The 18,078-nt window shown below is 38.2% G+C and overlaps 1 protein-coding gene across 2 annotated transcripts; it reads left to right on the top strand.

The window, feature by feature from the left end:
* The first annotated feature begins 13,289 nt into the window (after positions 1 to 13,289).
* Positions 13,290 to 17,066, top strand: LOC105052673 (multiple organellar RNA editing factor 9, chloroplastic). Of its 2 annotated transcripts, none has more exons than XM_010933573.4 (4): positions 13,290 to 13,766; positions 16,057 to 16,181; positions 16,283 to 16,348; positions 16,421 to 17,066. In XM_010933573.4, exons 1-4 carry the CDS (start codon positions 13,375 to 13,377, stop codon positions 16,591 to 16,593), a joined length of 756 nt encoding a protein of 251 aa, XP_010931875.1. In that variant the 5' UTR covers positions 13,290 to 13,374; the 3' UTR covers positions 16,594 to 17,066. The 2 variants fall into 2 exon arrangements, with proteins under 2 accessions (XP_010931875.1, XP_010931876.1); XM_010933574.4 differs by having other exon boundaries at positions 13,297 to 13,766; positions 16,084 to 16,181.
* Positions 17,067 to 18,078: the final 1,012 nt, after the last annotated feature.

Genomic DNA, 18,078 nt, shown 5'->3' with positions numbered 1-18,078 from the left:
ATGCAGGAGCATTTGAGCCACTTCCAGAAGATCCTCACCGACCTTCTCAGCGTTGGCGAGAACGTTGAGGAGAAGACCAGGGCGCTGGTTTTGCTGGCGTCGCTTCCTTCTTCGTACGAGTCCTTGGTGACTGCTCTTCTAGTGGGGAAAAGCACTATCAAGATGGACGAGGTCACCACGGCAATACTCCAGAATGAGATTCTCAGGAGGGAGAACCCAGCTTCGAGCTCAGGTGGCGATAGCTCAGCTTTGGTGGCTTCTGGAGGTGCAGGAGGCGGTAGACGGAGCGAAAGGAGATCACAACGAGGGCGGTCTAAGTCCAAGAGGAATTTGAGCAAAATCAGGTGTTATCGGTGTGAAGAGTTGGGGCATCTAGCCAGAGATTGCCCTCAACTGAAAAATCGGACGATGGCTGCTGTAGCGACGGTCGGCAGTGATTTAGATGGAGATGTCTTTGAGATATCTGACGATGTATCTACTTCTTCCCAGCAGTGGATATTAAATTCTGCATGCCCCTATCATGTGTGTTGCAGAAAGGAGCAGTTTGACTCCCTGGAGAACAGTGAGGGCACTGTATATCTGCCGGATGGATCGAGCTGTGCAATCAGAGGCATTGGGACGGTCAGCTGGAGGACACATGACGGTGCAGTGAGGAGATTGGGGGAGGTCCGATACATACCCGATTTCAGGCGGAATCTTATCTCACTTAGCAGACTGGATTCGAGAGGCTACAGGACGGTAGTTGGTGGAGGAATCCTGAGGGTATTACGCGGCGATAGGATTGTGCTGGAGGAGAAGAAAGGGAGCAGAGGACATTATTACCTGGCAGGGAGCCCAGTGTGAGATGGAGCATCGGGAGCCAGGTGGAGCCCAGGGCGAGGTGGAGCTCCAGGAGGCGGATCGGGCACGAGACAGGAGACTCGGGAGGACGAGAGGCGACGTCACAAGGTAAGATTCCTATTGCCGCAAGATGATGCCCCGAGTAGGTCTCAGGTCAGGAGAAGCACAGCATACGACGGAAATGAGATCGAGCAGCCTGGCTTGACTCCCATGTTTGCCCATCCATGATCAGCAGGCGATTGCCCCAGGGCATGGGGGCGAGGAGATCCAGAAGCTCTCAGAGTTTGGAGGAGGCCGAATATCGAGTCGAGGTGAAGATTGTTATGATTTGATGCCTTGAGATTCAGCTCACATTGAGCCCACAGCGAGGTTCGCGGTGAAAAACAGAGTCCAACAAGATCAAGATCACCTGAAACGGAGCTCGGATGGAGGAGATACGAGCTTTTGAAGTCGGCACGAGAATCGAGGCGGCGGAGGACCGCCGGCGACCGGCGGCGGGCAGCAACGGCGCGGCCGCAGGCGGCGGCGCTCGGGACGCGCGACCCAGGCCCACGTGGGACGCGCGACCCAGGCCCAGGCCCACGCGGGACGCGCGAACCAGGCCCGCGCGGGACGCGCGACCCATGCCCAGGCCCACGCGGGACTCGCGACCCAGGCCTGCGCGGGACGCGCGACCCAGGCCCATGCGGGACGTGTGACCCAGGCCCGCGGCCCTTTTCCCCGGTCCACCGTGGATCGGGTGGTCAACGGCGGGGCCTGTGGACCGCGTGGGCGTTTCCCACGCGTTTCTCGCGGTCCACGGCACTATTTCGTGGACCGGAGCGCGATCTAAGGGCCCAGAGGGCTCCCGATCTTGATCGGAGGGTCTGGGACGTGATTTGGCTTGTTTAGGAGACCTAAACCTAATCTAATTAGGTTTTTAACCATGTTTAAGGTCTATAAAAAGCCCTGATCGTGAAACAGAGAGTGAGTGGTTCGTGGTTTCTCGCCGTACAGCGTCGTACGAACCCGAGAAGAGAGAGAGGCGAGAGCGCTGTGAGAGAAGGAGCAGGAGGCTCCTGGACAGCGGTCGCCAGGCTCTTCAGAGGTTCAGGGGGTCTCCAAGAGAGAGAGAGAGCTTTTGTGAGGAAAACTTCAGGTGAGAGAGAATTGGGTGTACAAGGGTTGAGGATGAGGTCTCCTCTTGTAAAATTTCTTTTTCATAGTGAAGTTTGCATGCTCCGTGGAGGCGAGCCCTTTTGTGGCTGATCCACGTATTTTGATTGTTTTTCTTTTGTTTTGTTTCTTCTTTCTTTCTGCTGCATCGCATGGTACTGAAAAGGTCTTGGGAGGTGGTGTCCTAGCCAGACATCCACCCAACAGTCCCTTTTTAATAACAACATCTGCTAGTGCTAGTGGTTGGTAACAATTAACGAGATATAACCTAAACGAGGAGATGCTCAAGAGTTAAAGAAATCAATCCTTCCGAGCAATTAAAGAGTTTAAGAAATCAATCATGTTATGTTTCTGAGAATTTTGTGGAGCAAATACTAACGATAGTCTGCTTGTTTCTAAAAGAAAGCATGCAGAACATATAAACTGTTTTTAAAGGGAAAAAAAGGGATCAAAACTAGTGAAATATGAATCAAGTGAAAGCTCTCATTCCATGGACATCTGCGTGCACAAAGAGTGAGATGTAAAAACTAAAAGTTAAGTAGTTTTCAAACTAAATTTTGATAATTATAATTAGAGTGCAGCAGATATGTACTCCTTCAGTTTTGGAAATATTGTTGTCACCAAGCTTAGTTTAGCAAGTGTTTACAACAAAAAACATCATATGAGGAAACTACATGAATTTTCGAATTTCAAAACCATTACAAGGAGCACAAAGTGTTCAGATAGGAAACATGCATGATTGGTAAGGTTTTCCAAGAAGTTTTGGTAACTAAACCACATACGGTAGGAATAGGAAAAGGGGGTCTCATCAAAAATTTGAAAGGCTAAATAGCTGTTATCTCATATTGTTACATAGCAAGTAGTAGTTGATTCAAAAAAAAAGCAATTTTCATATAAGTGTATTATTTCAAATCTCCGTGTTTTTTCAGAGAGGAAAAACTTTAAACCGATCTGGTTCTATGAGTGGACTTCATTAGTTATCAATGAATTACTTTTAGTTTATCTAATTAATATATACATTGTTTATTTTAGTACTGAGGATTTGGAAATCCACTTCATTAATGTATCAAAGCATATCATTTTAAGACAACTTTTGTAGAAAGTTTAGCAAGGTTCTTTCATTATAAGCACACCATGACAGCAAAACATACCATCATCTACATAAAATATGGTATGTTAGAGCTAAACTACTGACAATCTTCTTCCATTCTCAATCAAATCATCATCAATGGTCCTACTGACACCCAAAGCTAAATATATAGTCTTGTTGCATGAAGGCACATAATAATGATGTCACAATGAGGTAAGATGGGAAATGAACACCGTTTAAAGATTGGAAGAAGGTGGTAGAAAGAGCATACAACAAGGCATGCTGAATAAGGGAAGGTGGTCTCCAAATCAAATAGAACTATGGTGAAAAGAGAGGAGTCTGGCCCTACGCCTGTGAGTAGCATCCCGTGTGGGGAAAGATTTAAAAAAAAGCTAATATACAAGGGGTTGACGCGTACGATTTGGGTAGGTTGTTTTAATAAAACAGTGGCTCTCCCCAAGTCAAAACGCGGTTTTGGAAATTGTCACCATCATCTTCGTTTGCCTGCTTCGTAGATTACTTGGAATTCTTGCTGGGTCTTCATGCCATGTCAATTGAGGCATGTCAAACAAACATACAAAAAGATGGTCATATTTGATCTGCGAATTGAATAAAGCAAAATTTTTGAATAAAATTTTGGATATATTTACGAGAGAACTCTAGAAGTCTGTATGGTCAAGGAATAAATAGGAATAGCTTTGAATATTATATGATGGATCGGGTTGTATCATTTCTATAGAAGAATAATTGATCTTCTTTCACAATTTCAACCATTAGATTATATTTTACATAACTTTTAAAGCACATCAAAGCTTTTTCTTTCATCAACACCATATGTTACGAAGCTTTGCATCACATTTGAAAAATAGTACAAGATGCGATCCAATGATTGATGTCATAAAAGAAGCTATAAAGATTATTCCAATGGCATAGAGACGTAAAAAAAGGGAAAGAGAGGGATATGGTTTTTCTCACTTTTGATATAGCAGGTCTCCCAACGGGAGGCCCACACGATAGGCTATTAGCTCAGTGGTAGAGCGCATCCGTAATAATTGCATCGTTGTGTTTAGACTGTGAGGGCTCTCAGCCACATGGATAGTTCAATATACTCATCAGCGATCATCCAAGGCATTTAGGCACATTAGCATAGCATACTCCTCCTATTCGAATCAAAGTTTGAAACCAAACTTATCCTCAGGAGGATAATAAATTGGACGATTCAGGTAAGATCCAATATACATCTAACTTTCTATTCACTTGTGGGATCTGAATGGCTCGGAGGACCACCATGGCTTCTCTCTTCTCGAGAATCCATACATCCCTTATCAATGTATGGATAGCTATCATTCGAGCACAGATTTAGGTTCGGCCTCAATAAAAAAAATAGAATTTCGGACATCTACCATTATACCTACAATAATAGGCCATATAATCGCTATTCGTAATAAAAAGAAAAATTTACCCGTTTATATAACAAATCATATGATAAGTAACAAATTGGGAGAATTTGCATTTACTCTAACTTCCGCGAGACATGCAAGAAACAACAATAAATCTCACCATTAAATTATTAAAATTTTAATAATTTTTTAATATTAAATATTAATAGAAATTTTTCGTGCAAAAGATACAACCTAAGTGCTCATGTGGTTACATATGCGAAAATACTTGGATAAAAGCTATTTTTTCCAAAAATTGCGATGAATAAAATGACTCCAATAACTTGAATTAGAAAGTCATTTGACTTTTCTGCTCTGACTATTTAAATTCTGGTTAAAAACAACTATGCACTTGTTGACCTAAACAAAGCTGTGGGTTGCTTAAGAATAACTTCTTGATATTTGACTGGTTGTTATTAGATCGATGGTTCTCACAAAGAAAGATGGATAAGATTGTTAAACAACGATGGATACCCACTTTGATTCCCTAGAAGGCTTTCTTAATAAGCAACGTTGTTATTAGTGCATGCTCAAACATACCCGTATCAAACATACTCGCATCTGTGTACATGTATGCGTAGAGAGAGAGAGAGGGTGGGGAGTGGTTGAGGGAGGGAGTTGAACAAACATTGTAGAGTTGTGAAAATATCGTTTAAGCTGTAATATTTATGAGGTTGAGGATTCCATCTAGGATGCATTCAAATAATGATAGACTTCCACTTTATTTGTTTATAGTGGGTGGGTCAACCCATTCTCTTAGTTTGGTAGATGGAAAAGTAGGAAAAATAGAATGATGGCAACCAGACTACATGCTAAAAAAGATTGGATAGCATATACTAGGACTCAAGTAAGAGAAGTCTAAAGCATGCTTCTCACCTCAGCAACTCTTTTTAAATTCTTTCAGAGGAGGCTCAGGCTCGGGAGCTTGATACATGCCGGCTGTCTGGTAGAACTCACTTTTCTTTCATAACCTTTGGCAGTCCCTGAAATTACTTGTTCCAGATGCATCCTCTAGATTATGAGCTACTTTCTTTTTCTTTTCCCTTTTGGAGTAGAAACTTTGTGCTAAGTTTCAAACCTGAAGATGCTATAATCCATTCACCGTAAGAACATTAAATTCAGCAATCATTAGTGAGTAGCTGTGTGCCCTACATGCAACCGAGAGTTGTGACAGGGTGTTACTCAAAGAAAAAAAGAGTTGACACAGAGAAATGAATCTTGTACAACCGAAGAAAGAAATTCCTAAGTCTTGAGTATTTTCCTAACTTGACTGGCCAAAAATTTGTGTGGAAAATTTATTTCCCTAAAAAAAAAAAAAAAAAAACCTTCAACGAGTTATTGGACTATATCCAGAGCTTTTCTGCCAATAACAATATGCCATATGACCCAACTATAAGACTTCTCTTCTACAGCTGGGGTTTTAGTGAATTCATGCACTTGAGTTAAAACAATAGCCCATTGTTGGTGTATCCGTGTCCTCATGCAACCTCTAGGAAGACGAAAGGGTAGATTCTTTCTTGTCCTTATTTTTCTTCAATTTTCAGAAAATATTCTATCATATTAAGAATTTTATAGTAATCAATCCTTTTTGTTTTTGTAAATTGATTGTCCTTCTAGATGCAAGAAAGTATGTAAATATGTCAAGGACCAGCTCCAATTCCACATATAGGAATATAATTCCAATGCTATTCTTTAATATATCTCTTCTGGTCATCCAAACCACATCTTGATCCACCAGCTATATCATCACACCTGGGTATTACTTTTCCTTGTTAAGGGATGCTTTATACTAGTAGACAGGACTGTTCACAAGGGCAGTTGCAGACAGGAGATTAAGTGCTTGTGTGTGTGTGTGTGTGTCTATATATATAAGAAAGAAGAAGAAAGAAAACAAAGTGATAACACATATTAAATACAGAATTCCCAAATTGAAGTAATGTGGTAAAAAGTGTTTGATTAATCTGTAAAGGGAATTTTGCAAGAAAAGTTCGATTTGTTTTTATTTTCGGAGTTATAAGACACATTTATTAGTTGTTCATTCATTACAGAAACAATCTAGTTCAGACTTTGTGGTATCATATACCATTCCTTCGTGACTACTACAAGAACATTATACGTGTGACGTAACATATATACCGGCCTATTCCATCAATCTATATTTTGTGTGTATCTGTTCCCATACGTGTGCAGCTATGAGCTTAACATGTCCATTCATTTTAATCCATGAGTATAATGGTTTATCAAAATACAAACAAAATATTTTTCATTACAAAAATAGTAACAATTTTTAACCAAAGTGAAAATATTCTCTAGCAAAATTCATATATTCAAGTTTCACTAACTTTCTTCAGAAATTATCAAATTTCATCCTCACAACAGAAGGTCATCAAATTATTCATGTAATTTTTCTTAAGTTCATTGGAATATTGACCGACATGCTGTTTGGTCCTCCATTGTGCCAGTTCTAAATCATCATATGGAATCTCTGAGGTAGGGCCTTATAGTAAGAAATTTCTGGGGTAGCTGCGCCTGAAGGTAATTGAGAGGATTTTAATGAAACAATTAAACCATGTAATTTGTATGCTGCTCTTATCTGAATGTCAGTAACAGTTCTTCTCTCCATGAAAGAAAGGTAAGAGCACATCATCTAGTTTTCCAAACTGAAATTATGGCAGTATGATTAACATCCTAATTATGCTTGTTTTCTTTGAAATCATCAGTTTTTAACTCAACTTTCTGTAATTCTAGTGACATGATTGTCCTTCATTGTGTCAGCTCTAGGTCACCTGATGGACTCTGTGATGCTGGAGGCATCATAAAGTAAAGAAATTTTTGGTGTCGGGATCCATTTTGTTAACAAACAGAAGATCTTAGAAAATCCATGGACCATGAAATCATTCGAAGAGCCATTGGTACGTCTCATGATGGTGAGAGGAAGACTGAGGGATAGGTTGGACCTACTCCTCACATTTGATTTCTTCAGTACCATAATTACAATCGAAAAAAGATACCTTATTCATACCTATTTGTCCCCATACATCTCAATGTCTTTTAGTATTCAAGCAAGTATTGGATTGCTTTGTCCACAAGACTGCAACAAACAATATATGCAATGAGATCCTCATCAAGACTCACATTTGAGTATAATACTACGTGCTTTCTTCCTTTAACAAAGATAAATATAGAATCATTTTATGGTCTTATTCTCTACGAGCCCAAATGGGATTCCAGATAAGGTGGAAGTGGAAAAACTAGACCTTGGATGCCTTGTTGGTTAAAAAGCTTTTGATTGTTTTGGGTACTTGAGAATCAAAGGAGGGTAATAATTGATAACATTGTTTAAGCTGGGGACTACCATTATCGAAACCCTAATAAACTACTTCCCACTGCCTTGAAAACGAAGATAGAGGCAAGCCTATCAACCACTGGTAGGACACCTCATGGTGGAGTGTTTTGTCATAGTTTAAGGATGCGAGGCTGGTCTATAATTCTTTATAGGTAAGAGAATATGAAATGCCATCTCAAGCCACCCAGAAGGAGTAGCTGAAGTGCTCGGTAAAGAAACATTCCATATATGTTTATTTTAAGGAGAATACAGAAATATTCTACTCCATGTTCTCTTCAGTTTGGATGAGATGTTCATTCATTTATTTCTTTAAGGAAGGCCCAACCAGATTCATAAAGATAATGAAAACCTTACTTAGGGGATTGCTTTCAAGAGACCATACACCAAGCAACAGAAAGAATAAGAACTGTAAAGAAGAACAGAATGGCTATCCTAGCCATAAGATTTTTCTTAGTTAGAGGATCAGCGATTCTACTTCAAGTTCCAACACCCTAAATACAAGAAGCAAATTATTTTTGCTGCTATTAGTGGCTATTTCCACTCAATCTTCTGGCGAGAACTGAACAGTCTCAATTAGCTGCTAACATGCTTGCTAGTTTTGAGGAATAAAAAATCCTGAAGTTCCCAATCCAGGAAATAATAAGCAGTAGAGTATCCTAGCGTTGCCAACATTTAATACTAACATTACTCGATCTCCAACAATTGTCCAAAAATCCATCAGACTATCAGAAATTGTCTTAACCCAGGTTTATGCTCAAGGGAGCTGCCCATTTAAATGCCTAAAGAAAGCAACATCATGCACATAAAAGAAAGCACAGGAACCAAAAAATATTAGAGAAATACATCACAGCTAACGTCTTAATTAATAAAGCAGAGATGGATCTAACCAAAGCTTTTGGTTTAATATCAAGCCAAAAAGGACTCATTATTGGCAGTATATATACAATATTCCATCACTTATTCATATACCCGCATACATTTTCTCTTCAGAACAATCGCAAATCTGCTAATAAAGAGATGACCAGGCTTCTATACTCGATTTTTTTTTTTAATTGTTAGAAGAATGACCATCATATTGAAAAAAAAAAAAAGAAGTTCAAATTGGTTTAAAGTGATTGCTCAAACCTATCGGCCATTTTGACTACTTTAACCATATAATATAACTAATTTGATAAACTTGAGCAATTTAACCACCATGAACAAGCTGAACTAATTTAACTAATGCAGCTAATCTCCTTGACCGGTTTGATATTTGAGCAAGTTTAACCAACATTATTAGTCAACTTACCTGCTTGACCCAAGTTTCATTTCCTATATGCACGATTATTATTAAATCTCTATTCATTATTGATGCCAGTACTGGGGCACATCAATAATGCCTTCATATATTTTTTTTATAACTATCATTATGGTTAAGATCTTACTCGAACATCTTGCCTAGGGACAGGGATATCCAACCGAACCATGCGCCGCATAATTAGCACAAACAAATGCAAGCCAACATTCACTGAAAGACTCTTGAAGGGGTTAGACCACCAAAACTCTATTTTTCTGGACAAGAGTGTCTTGCATTTTGAAGACAAAGAAACTCAGTAGTTTCACAAAAAGACACAGCATTAGTTAAGTTCCAAGAACTAAAATCATATATAATCCAGAGGAAGGTTGCAACTGCTCTTGGACTCGGTACCTTATCCACCGAAAATCTTCAGCTACTTTATAGGTATATCCCACCAGTTGCCAACCTTTAAGGTTGGGCAGTTGATCATCTGATGCTCTAAGGATCCCTGTCAGATTATGGTGTGCTGGTTGGATTACCTAAGAGTAATATATTGGGTCAATCCGGTGAAAACTATGGATGGCAACGTCATATGTAGTTTAGGTTGGCAAGAGCCTTCTGGGCTTCTTGTCAGGGTCTCAAGGAGTTCAATGCCACTGACGTATTGAGGTTGGACTGGGATTTTCATTCTCCTTTCAAGATAAACTGCACACACCTAACCTACCTAGTACTTTGTCTTGAGAAGATTTCAAACATCGAAGTCATCTGAGTGAGTCCTGTAGTATAGATTAGAGTCCTCTATCTCTCTCTGTCTTGGAAAAAAAAAATAAAGGAATTAATTAGAGCCTTAACCTCTATAATGAGCCTAGTTTGGTATTCTTTCTTTTGATGGAACGGTGGGTGACATACTCTCATGAGTATCAAATATTCAACAAATTTTAAAAAATAAACTTCGGCTTGGTGACGCCGGGGCCCAAATCGGGTACTAAAATCTAAGCCCACCAGCCCATCTGGTTACTTACAGTTTGGCCTCCAAGCCCACTCACAACCATGGTTAATCAGGTCAACCAATCCAGTCATGCTACAAAATACAACCTAGTCCAACCCAAACGCATTATGATAATCTTCAACCATTCACGCTCATTTTGAAAGATAGATAATGTTACCTTAAAGACCCATTCTTTTGTGAATAAATATTATAAAAAAATTGATTAATTTTTTTATCGACAAACTTATCTATATTCTTATACTTTTCAAGATAGATAATTTATTTTTCTATAGATAATATTTATTTATGAAATAAAAAAAATTTTATCTACGTAGAAGATGGTTAAATCATTTTTTCATCAATTAGTAAAGTAAATATTTAATTTTATTCCTATATCTACTTTCTTCAAACTGAAAAAGTATAAAGGATATTATAGGAAAAATAAATAAATTTTAGCAACTTATTCAGAAAAATAGTAATACAAAAAAATCTGAATAATAGATTTCAAAGTCAATTTTCATATGTAAAAGAATATGCATAAATTATTATATTATCTAAATATTATTTGAAAAATATTTACCTAAATAAATATAGATTTTTAGGTGATTTTTTATTTATAAAAGAACAGATCCTAAAAGCCTGAAAGTCTGATCCAAATAATGGAAATAATTTTTAAAGAATGTGGTCAAATTAACAGGTTGACCTTACAAAGCCCAGCTTGGTAGGAGACAAGAAGCTCCTCTCATGATTGACTGCAATGCCAGCTCCTAGCCATTCTTGGACCCAAAACTTTTGACACTCAGTCCACCCAAACCATTCTGAAGCCCTGGCTTTCTTTTCAAATCTTTTTTTAAACAAAAAGAAAATTAACTTCAATTTTGTTTTTTTTTTTGGTAGAAAAACTTCAATTTTGTTTAAAATTATAAATACTTAATAATGTTGCACTGAGTGAGCAATTGTGGTCGCACAGCAAACTATAGTTAAGATTAAATAGGTACAAGCATGCAAAACAGTTGTAATCCAACAATAGTTTTCATCTTTCATCACTATGCATGCACATTATCATTTAGGCTATTGTTTGTCTTTGTTGTTGCACACTCTTCATGCATCTTTTTTTTTTCCCTTGGTGATATTTCTTCTGTATAACTTCTTCTCCTAGCACATTAGTTGTAGAAGGTGTAGTATTGCTAAAATGCAGATATGAAACATAGAGTTTTGATCATGCGGTGCAACTTATAAGCACAAATACCAAAGTGAAATAGTCCATGAGTCATATAACAAGATCTCTATTTCCATCTGCGTCCTATACAATCTCTTCCTACACATTGCCTACTTCTAGCATCTCTCATCTTTATTCTGGCAGAGTATAAAAAGTGGACTGGAAGCTTGATTGCTCAAGTCAATGTGGAGTCAATATTCCAAAGCTCCACTCCCCAACCACTCAACATTAATCTAACAAAAACTTGGGTAATCCATTGATCCACCTGAGTTAGCAATTTGAACCTTAGCCCCATGTAATTAAGAATGATTCAATCCACTAAGATTTTCAAATATATTGTTGGTCAATTCAATTTGACCTGGATGAATTCAACTCTAATCAATGAATTTTAAGATCATACTTGTTTTCTACTTCCAATGTCGGAGAACTTAGTCAAGTGGCTATAATGAATAAGAAAGAACATAATCTAGAAGGATCATAAATTCTAATATAGATCACTTTGGCTATTACAGATAGGACTAAATAAGATTCAAAGTAAGATTTATCACATCAGGAAGCTGAATCGCATGCCAAACTTTCAAAAGCTTTAATTTGATCAGACATCCGATTGATTAAGAAAGATTAATGATCTTTATTTTAAATTATATAATTTTTTAAGCTTTATGATGTGACATCTTTGAAAGGGTACGATGCACCAAGTGATCAGGTCCAATTTTTATCATTTAGATCGGTCAAATTGAGAATTTATCTTTTTAGAAAAGTCTTTGACTATGCATAATTTCCAATCTAGAAAGAATTAGGCAGATTGATTGAAAAAAAGGTTCATATAAAAAAAAAAAAAAACTCTCTCTCGAGAATTTTAGCTTATCTATGTTTGTTTCCATTAGTTATATTTATTTTGAAAAAACTAAGTTCTATTCGAACTAGTAAGACATTTGACTCAGATTACACAAAAGTAGATCTATCTTTTATAAATAGAGGCTATGTATCATATTTGATTGATTGTCAATGAAAGAAAAGAGAATTTAAATCCTATTTTCATCAAATCTTTTTATGTGAGTTAAGTAGAGCAAGTTGAGAAAATTAGTTTTGCTCTCTGATCGGATCAAAAGAAAAGGAGGCTAATTAGAAAAATTGGTATTTAAAAATGAAGTGCTGAAATGAAATAAGTCATGAGATCGAAAGCGATATCGATGCATCTACAATAGTATAACCTTGTGAGGACCAAATTCCAACAGAAAGTGGATTCCTTCTAAAATGGCACTAGAGATATAATCCCCACCACCATAAAGTAGTCATCAATGAATATGAGTTGATCTATGATGGTTTCACATTTGATTGCTGTCATCCTATAAGAAGGTAGACGAGATCCTATCATATGGATAATTAGAGGCAAAGGGTGTATTGTAAATAAATAGAAACCAGCCTAACCGGAGAAACAAAGTTGCTGCGGAACTTTGGTGGTAAATAATTTGGTTGGTCTTACACATGCGACACTGTCATCTCCATTACACAGGCAATTTGATGCAAGTTGCTGCAGAACTACCCTCGGTCAATTTATCTTTTTGTGGCAAATTCTAAATATATTAATTACTTCCCAAACATACCATCTTTTTGATTTTTTCATTTGATGAACAAAAAATAATCCACGAAATATATCAGTTAGCCCACTCACGACGTCACGGAAATGTGATGAAGGCTGATATGAGCCGGGAGATGTTGGATGAATGAGCCCATCCAAAAGATTGATGCACCTTCTTTCGGCGCATCAACCGTTGGATTGTGGGATGGCCACGTCACGATCTGTGCAGACGAGGGACGATTGAGACTGAAGTGCTTTGAGATCCGATCAAGGAATGATCCAACGGTTGAGGTCGCGAAAGAAGAACAATCACTCTTTCGAGCAACAGATACAACCTGAATCCCTCCCTAAAACCCTGAACCCTGCAGAAACATCTCCCCCCATTTCATAAGTATCGCCCATCCTCGTCTCTCTCTCTCTCCTCTCGTGAGTTGCTCCAATGGCGACGCTGAGCTGCTCCTCTCTTCTCGGCCCCAAAACCCTACTTTCCTTCCCTTTTCCCAACCCTACCCCTCTACGCCGCACCTCGATGCTCCCGCGGCCCGCCCTCCCCTCCCCTCTCCGCCCCGGCCTCTCGGCCCCTGTCTCCTCCCGCCACCGGTGCGCCGCCCGTCCGGGGAATCGCGCCGCGGCGGTTGTCCGGGCGATGGCGGTGGATGGGGACTACTCCTCGAGGAGGAGCAGTAGCAGCGAGCCGCGGGAGACGATCCTCCTCCCCGGATGCGATTACAACCACTGGCTCGTCGTCATGGAGTTCCCCAAGGATCCGGCGCCCAACCGGGAGCAGATGATCGAGACCTATCTCAACACCCTTGCCACAGTTCTTGGAAGGTAACGCCCCATTTGGATTTCGCTCCTTTCTAGTTTTTCCGAGATTTCTAGGGTTTTATGTCCTTCTTATTATGATACTGTTTTGTGCATTAAATCCTTCTTTTGATTCTAATTGATTTGTATCATTGGAAAATATCTTCTTTTTGTGTTTGGAGAAAGATGGGAATGTGGTTAGAATTAGGAATGTAAATTTAAATATATAGGGTTTAAGTTAATGGGATCCAAACAATTTTTTTCATGCATTAGAGCTGAGTATAAGGTGGTATGTTTCTAAACGCTTGGTATAGTTAGAATTAATTGTTATGGCTGGAAAAAATTGCTAGCTAAAGAGCAACCAAGATAACAAGATTGGGAGTAAGTCATCTTAAAATAATTGTTGGTATTGGATTATCTGGAGTTGAACGTTTGCTTTGCCAGATATTAATTGAACATTGACTTGATTATGCTTGGTTGACCTGATTATGTTTCTAAGTTTTCAATAATGCGCAGTGTTCTGGATACCTATATGATTTTTTATGAATGGTGTTAGTTTTGGAGGCTGCTGTAATGTTTGCTTTTGAAAGTACACAATGTGGGTGCTCCTCGCTAATTTGACCATATTATCACAAGGCATGCAGTCTTGTTGCATTTCACATCAGGAAATTCAGGCTTTTTGTCCGGTGCAAGTTGGTGGTTCAGTTATTTAGCAGTTTTTACTTACAAAACCAATCTCTTGGTCGTCCGACATACCAAGATAAAGCTGTTTCTTTTAGTGTCATGTACGTTATTACAGTTTTGCGGTTTCATTGTGAAGGTCTTATCTGTTTCCTAGTGTGGTGACTTATTTGGTAACTCACTTTTAGAATATTAGTTAAATAAATTTTGTTACCAATGTCGAGGTGCTACTGCACTGGCTATCCCAAACAGTCTCAATTATCAATTAAAAGATGCAGTATATTTCTATTTTATCTATGTTATCAAATTCCATTACCCTCTATTATAATTACCACTTCCCAAATAGTCCATGTGCATGGAAATATTTTATGTGGATAGAATCATAGAATATAGTCCACATTGCCATCTCATTCCACAGGAAATAGAGGCTAAAGACTTTTCCTATTAGAAACAAGATGTAGAAGTGTACTATGTCATACGGCACAACATTGAATGCCGAAACATTTATTTAAAGAAATTGGTCATGTTAGTTCCTTTTTCCCCCCCCCTTTTTCAACGAGACAATATCATCCATGACTGGATAGTATGCTTTCACATGGAACGAAAAAATTAAAGTAGATGTCCAGACTGTGATGGACCATGTGAAAATAATTATATGATAAATGGAACCAATATAAGTCAAAAGGCTGTCGTTCCAATGTGAAAGTTGTGTATCAACCTTTAGAACATTTCCAAGGTTATTGGAAGATAAGCTTGAGTTTGTTTAACTGGATCTTTCTTTATGGTATATTATATTCAATTTTTCTTCGTTTGTCCCCCTAATATGGTTTCCATGGAACAAATTATTAATGAAGACAATCTTACGGGTCCAGATTCATTAGTTAAAAGGTCTCTCTTGTTTGATAATTTCTATCATGCACTATAATGTGCCTCAAGAGTCTTGCAAATTAGATGGTTGAACTATTGGAAAATCATGATCAGCAATTTTGATATGTGGGTAAGTCCATCTTAAAGTTGTTTGCTTTTTCTTACTTAACACAAGAGTGAGTATGCGGTTAAGTATGACACACTATTTTGTGATCAAGACTTTAGAATTGGTTTCTCTGTTCAGTTTGGGTTTATTTATAATTTTATCTCCAAGAGGGCATGTAAGTACCTTAACTGTTCTCCTTTAGAATTCTGTAGTGCTTAGAAGGAGGTCCAGTCATTCTGACAAAAAAGGCCTTGGGCATTTGGTTAATAAGTACACAAAATTGGGAGATAATAAAGTATGACTGGTGCTAATTATTATATGTTTATTGCAATCATCATGATTAGCAATCCAGGTTGGAAAAGAATTTTAAAAAAAAATATTCAAAGAGGTAATGACTAATGAGGCTATCAAAGATTCTCTATAATCTACAACAGAAACCATGTAAAAGCTCTTAATGATATATTAATAATGGTCTTCCTTTAAGTTTCCTCTTTCTGTTTTGTGGATGTTCAAGCATGCATTTTTATTCATGTGTCCAATGTGATCTGTGCACATTAGGAGATTATGTGATTAAAGTTATTGATTATGGTCACATTTGAAAAGTTAATGGAGGGAAGCATGTCATTGGAATTTGTTCTCTTTTCTTTTTATTGTTTAATGTAGTTCCCCTACCCCCTGGCACTTTTACAGCATGGAAGAAGCCAAGAAGAACATGTATGCCTTTAGCACTACTACTTATACAGGCTTTCAATGTACTGTATCTGAAGAAACATCTGAAAAATTCAAGGGTGAGATTTTTTTTTTTTCCTGTAAAAATTCATTATTATTTTCTTTCCTTCTCTATCATTTTCTGGCAGAATTTGCCATGCCCTTTTCTTGTTATATGCAGGATTGCCAGGTGTTCTTTGGGTTCTGCCAGATTCGTATATAGATGTAAAAAACAAAGATTATGGAGGTCAGTTCAAGATAAAGAAAGAATATATGTTATTGATGTGCTTGTGATTAACTTTTTTGTTTGGCGGATCAGGTGATAAATATATAAATGGGGAGATAATTCCATGTAAATACCCTACTTATCAACCAAAGCAAAGGAGTGGATCAAAATACGGGAGCAGAAGGTATGAAAGACGGAGGGATGGCCCCCCAGCAGAACGTAGAAGACCAAGACAAGAAACACCTCAGCCTGAATCAGCTTCTTGATGTGTAAACTCCACATCACCTGCTTCATTATACCTGCAGGCATATTGGAATCATGAGGTCCTTCCTCTTTGCAGCACATGTTATCACGATGGAGAAGTCAGTGACTTTTGATCGGCTCATGCAGCTTGTGGCAACATATGTGCAATTTTTATTCATGAAACATTAGTTGCAGTAATAGTAACAAGTTGAAGAGGTATAAATATTAAATAGTCTAAATGTTTTGTGGGTCTTTGCAGTCATTGCAGGCATTAGTGCGGAATAGCTCTTTGTGAAGGAAGAAAGTAGTTATGAATAAGTATTTTCAGTCCATTGTTGTGTCAAGTAAAACATGTGAAATTATGGACGTAGGATCTCACCAATACACTGAGATATCTCCCTAATGATTCTGTTGGCTGGAAGTTTGTGTTTTCAACTTAGGTAATGTCTGAAATGCATTACAATGTTATATATGAATTCTTATCATATTCAGAATATGTCTTTCAATAGATTGTGCTACATAGCTCTCTGATCTTAGTCTAGTCGTACTATGCTGCTACCTCCCGTTCTGCTGATGGGTTTTGTTCTGGATTTGGAGTAAAATATTGGTAAGTTGCTGCTCTGGTTATTAATTTCTGTTATAAGGAGATTTGCGTGGAGGCATATCAGCTTAAAGATAAAGCCAGCATGTATGTTCTTCTGTTGACTACAAAAGAATCTTTTCGTTTAAATTTTTCTTTCGCAATTCAGATATATAATTTTAATCATAAATGCCTAGATCTATCATGATTTGTGATGTATCCTGGATGGAAAGAAAGATGCTTCTTGCCGGCAACAGTGCATGGTGTTGTCTCTCTGTCTTGCGTCGGTTGTCTCATTCTGGAGCAAAGGGAGGCATACCATGGACACCATCAAGCATCCCCTTCCATGCTCCTTGGATCTCAATTTTTTTATTCATTCATGAAAGATTTTTTGTCAAAATAATTTTAACCTTTTGATAATTTTAACATGATTTTTATTACCTTTTGAAAGTTACCAGGGATTTAATCTGACACAGCATCAATAAAAGTGTGATGGTGCTCTTAAAGTGAATCCTTGGCCTCGCTACCTTGAGCTCTGAACCGAAGCAAGGAACAAATGAAACCGTCCGTGACCTGCAGTGCTAGTGCGTAAGTTGTGGGATTGTTTTTCTCAAACACAATATTGGAAAAATATCTATGAGCAGTCACATTCATGGTTCTTAAATCTACGATTATCTTAGCTTGTCTTTAGTTCAACCGTCAACAATTCTGCGCACTTCTGCACTCCAAGCCACCATCCTTGTTTCTTGCACCACCAATGGGGACCTCATTTGCACCATTGTCAACGCCGCTATGTGCAAACCCTGTTCTCATGTTTGATAATAAATATTAGTCATAAAAATCGATTCAAATTATAGAAGAATTTTTTTTATGCCACAAACCCGAGAATGCTTTTCTTTTTTTTTGGTGAAAGCTCAAGGCAGCTTGA

Source organism: Elaeis guineensis, chromosome 10, assembly GCF_000442705.2.
Source record: "Elaeis guineensis isolate ETL-2024a chromosome 10, EG11, whole genome shotgun sequence".
Classification (NCBI taxonomy): domain Eukaryota; kingdom Viridiplantae; phylum Streptophyta; class Magnoliopsida; order Arecales; family Arecaceae; genus Elaeis; species Elaeis guineensis.
Note: the sequence above shows the minus strand (reverse complement) of the source record. Positions and strands in the feature narration are given on the sequence as shown.

What these genes read in the sequence shown, in the direction of transcription:
- LOC105052673 (XM_010933573.4), top strand. Translation starts at nt 13,375, where the DNA reads ATGGCGACGCTGAGCTGCTCCTCTCTTCTCGGCCCCAAAACCCTACTT. An exon ending in CTTGCCACAGTTCTTGGAAG is followed by an intron (nt 13,767 to 16,056) that starts GTAACGCCCCAT and finishes TGTTTAATGTAG; the next exon opens with TTCCCCTACCCCCTGGCACT. An exon ending in AACATCTGAAAAATTCAAGG is followed by an intron (nt 16,182 to 16,282) that starts GTGAGATTTTTT and finishes TGTTATATGCAG; the next exon opens with GATTGCCAGGTGTTCTTTGG.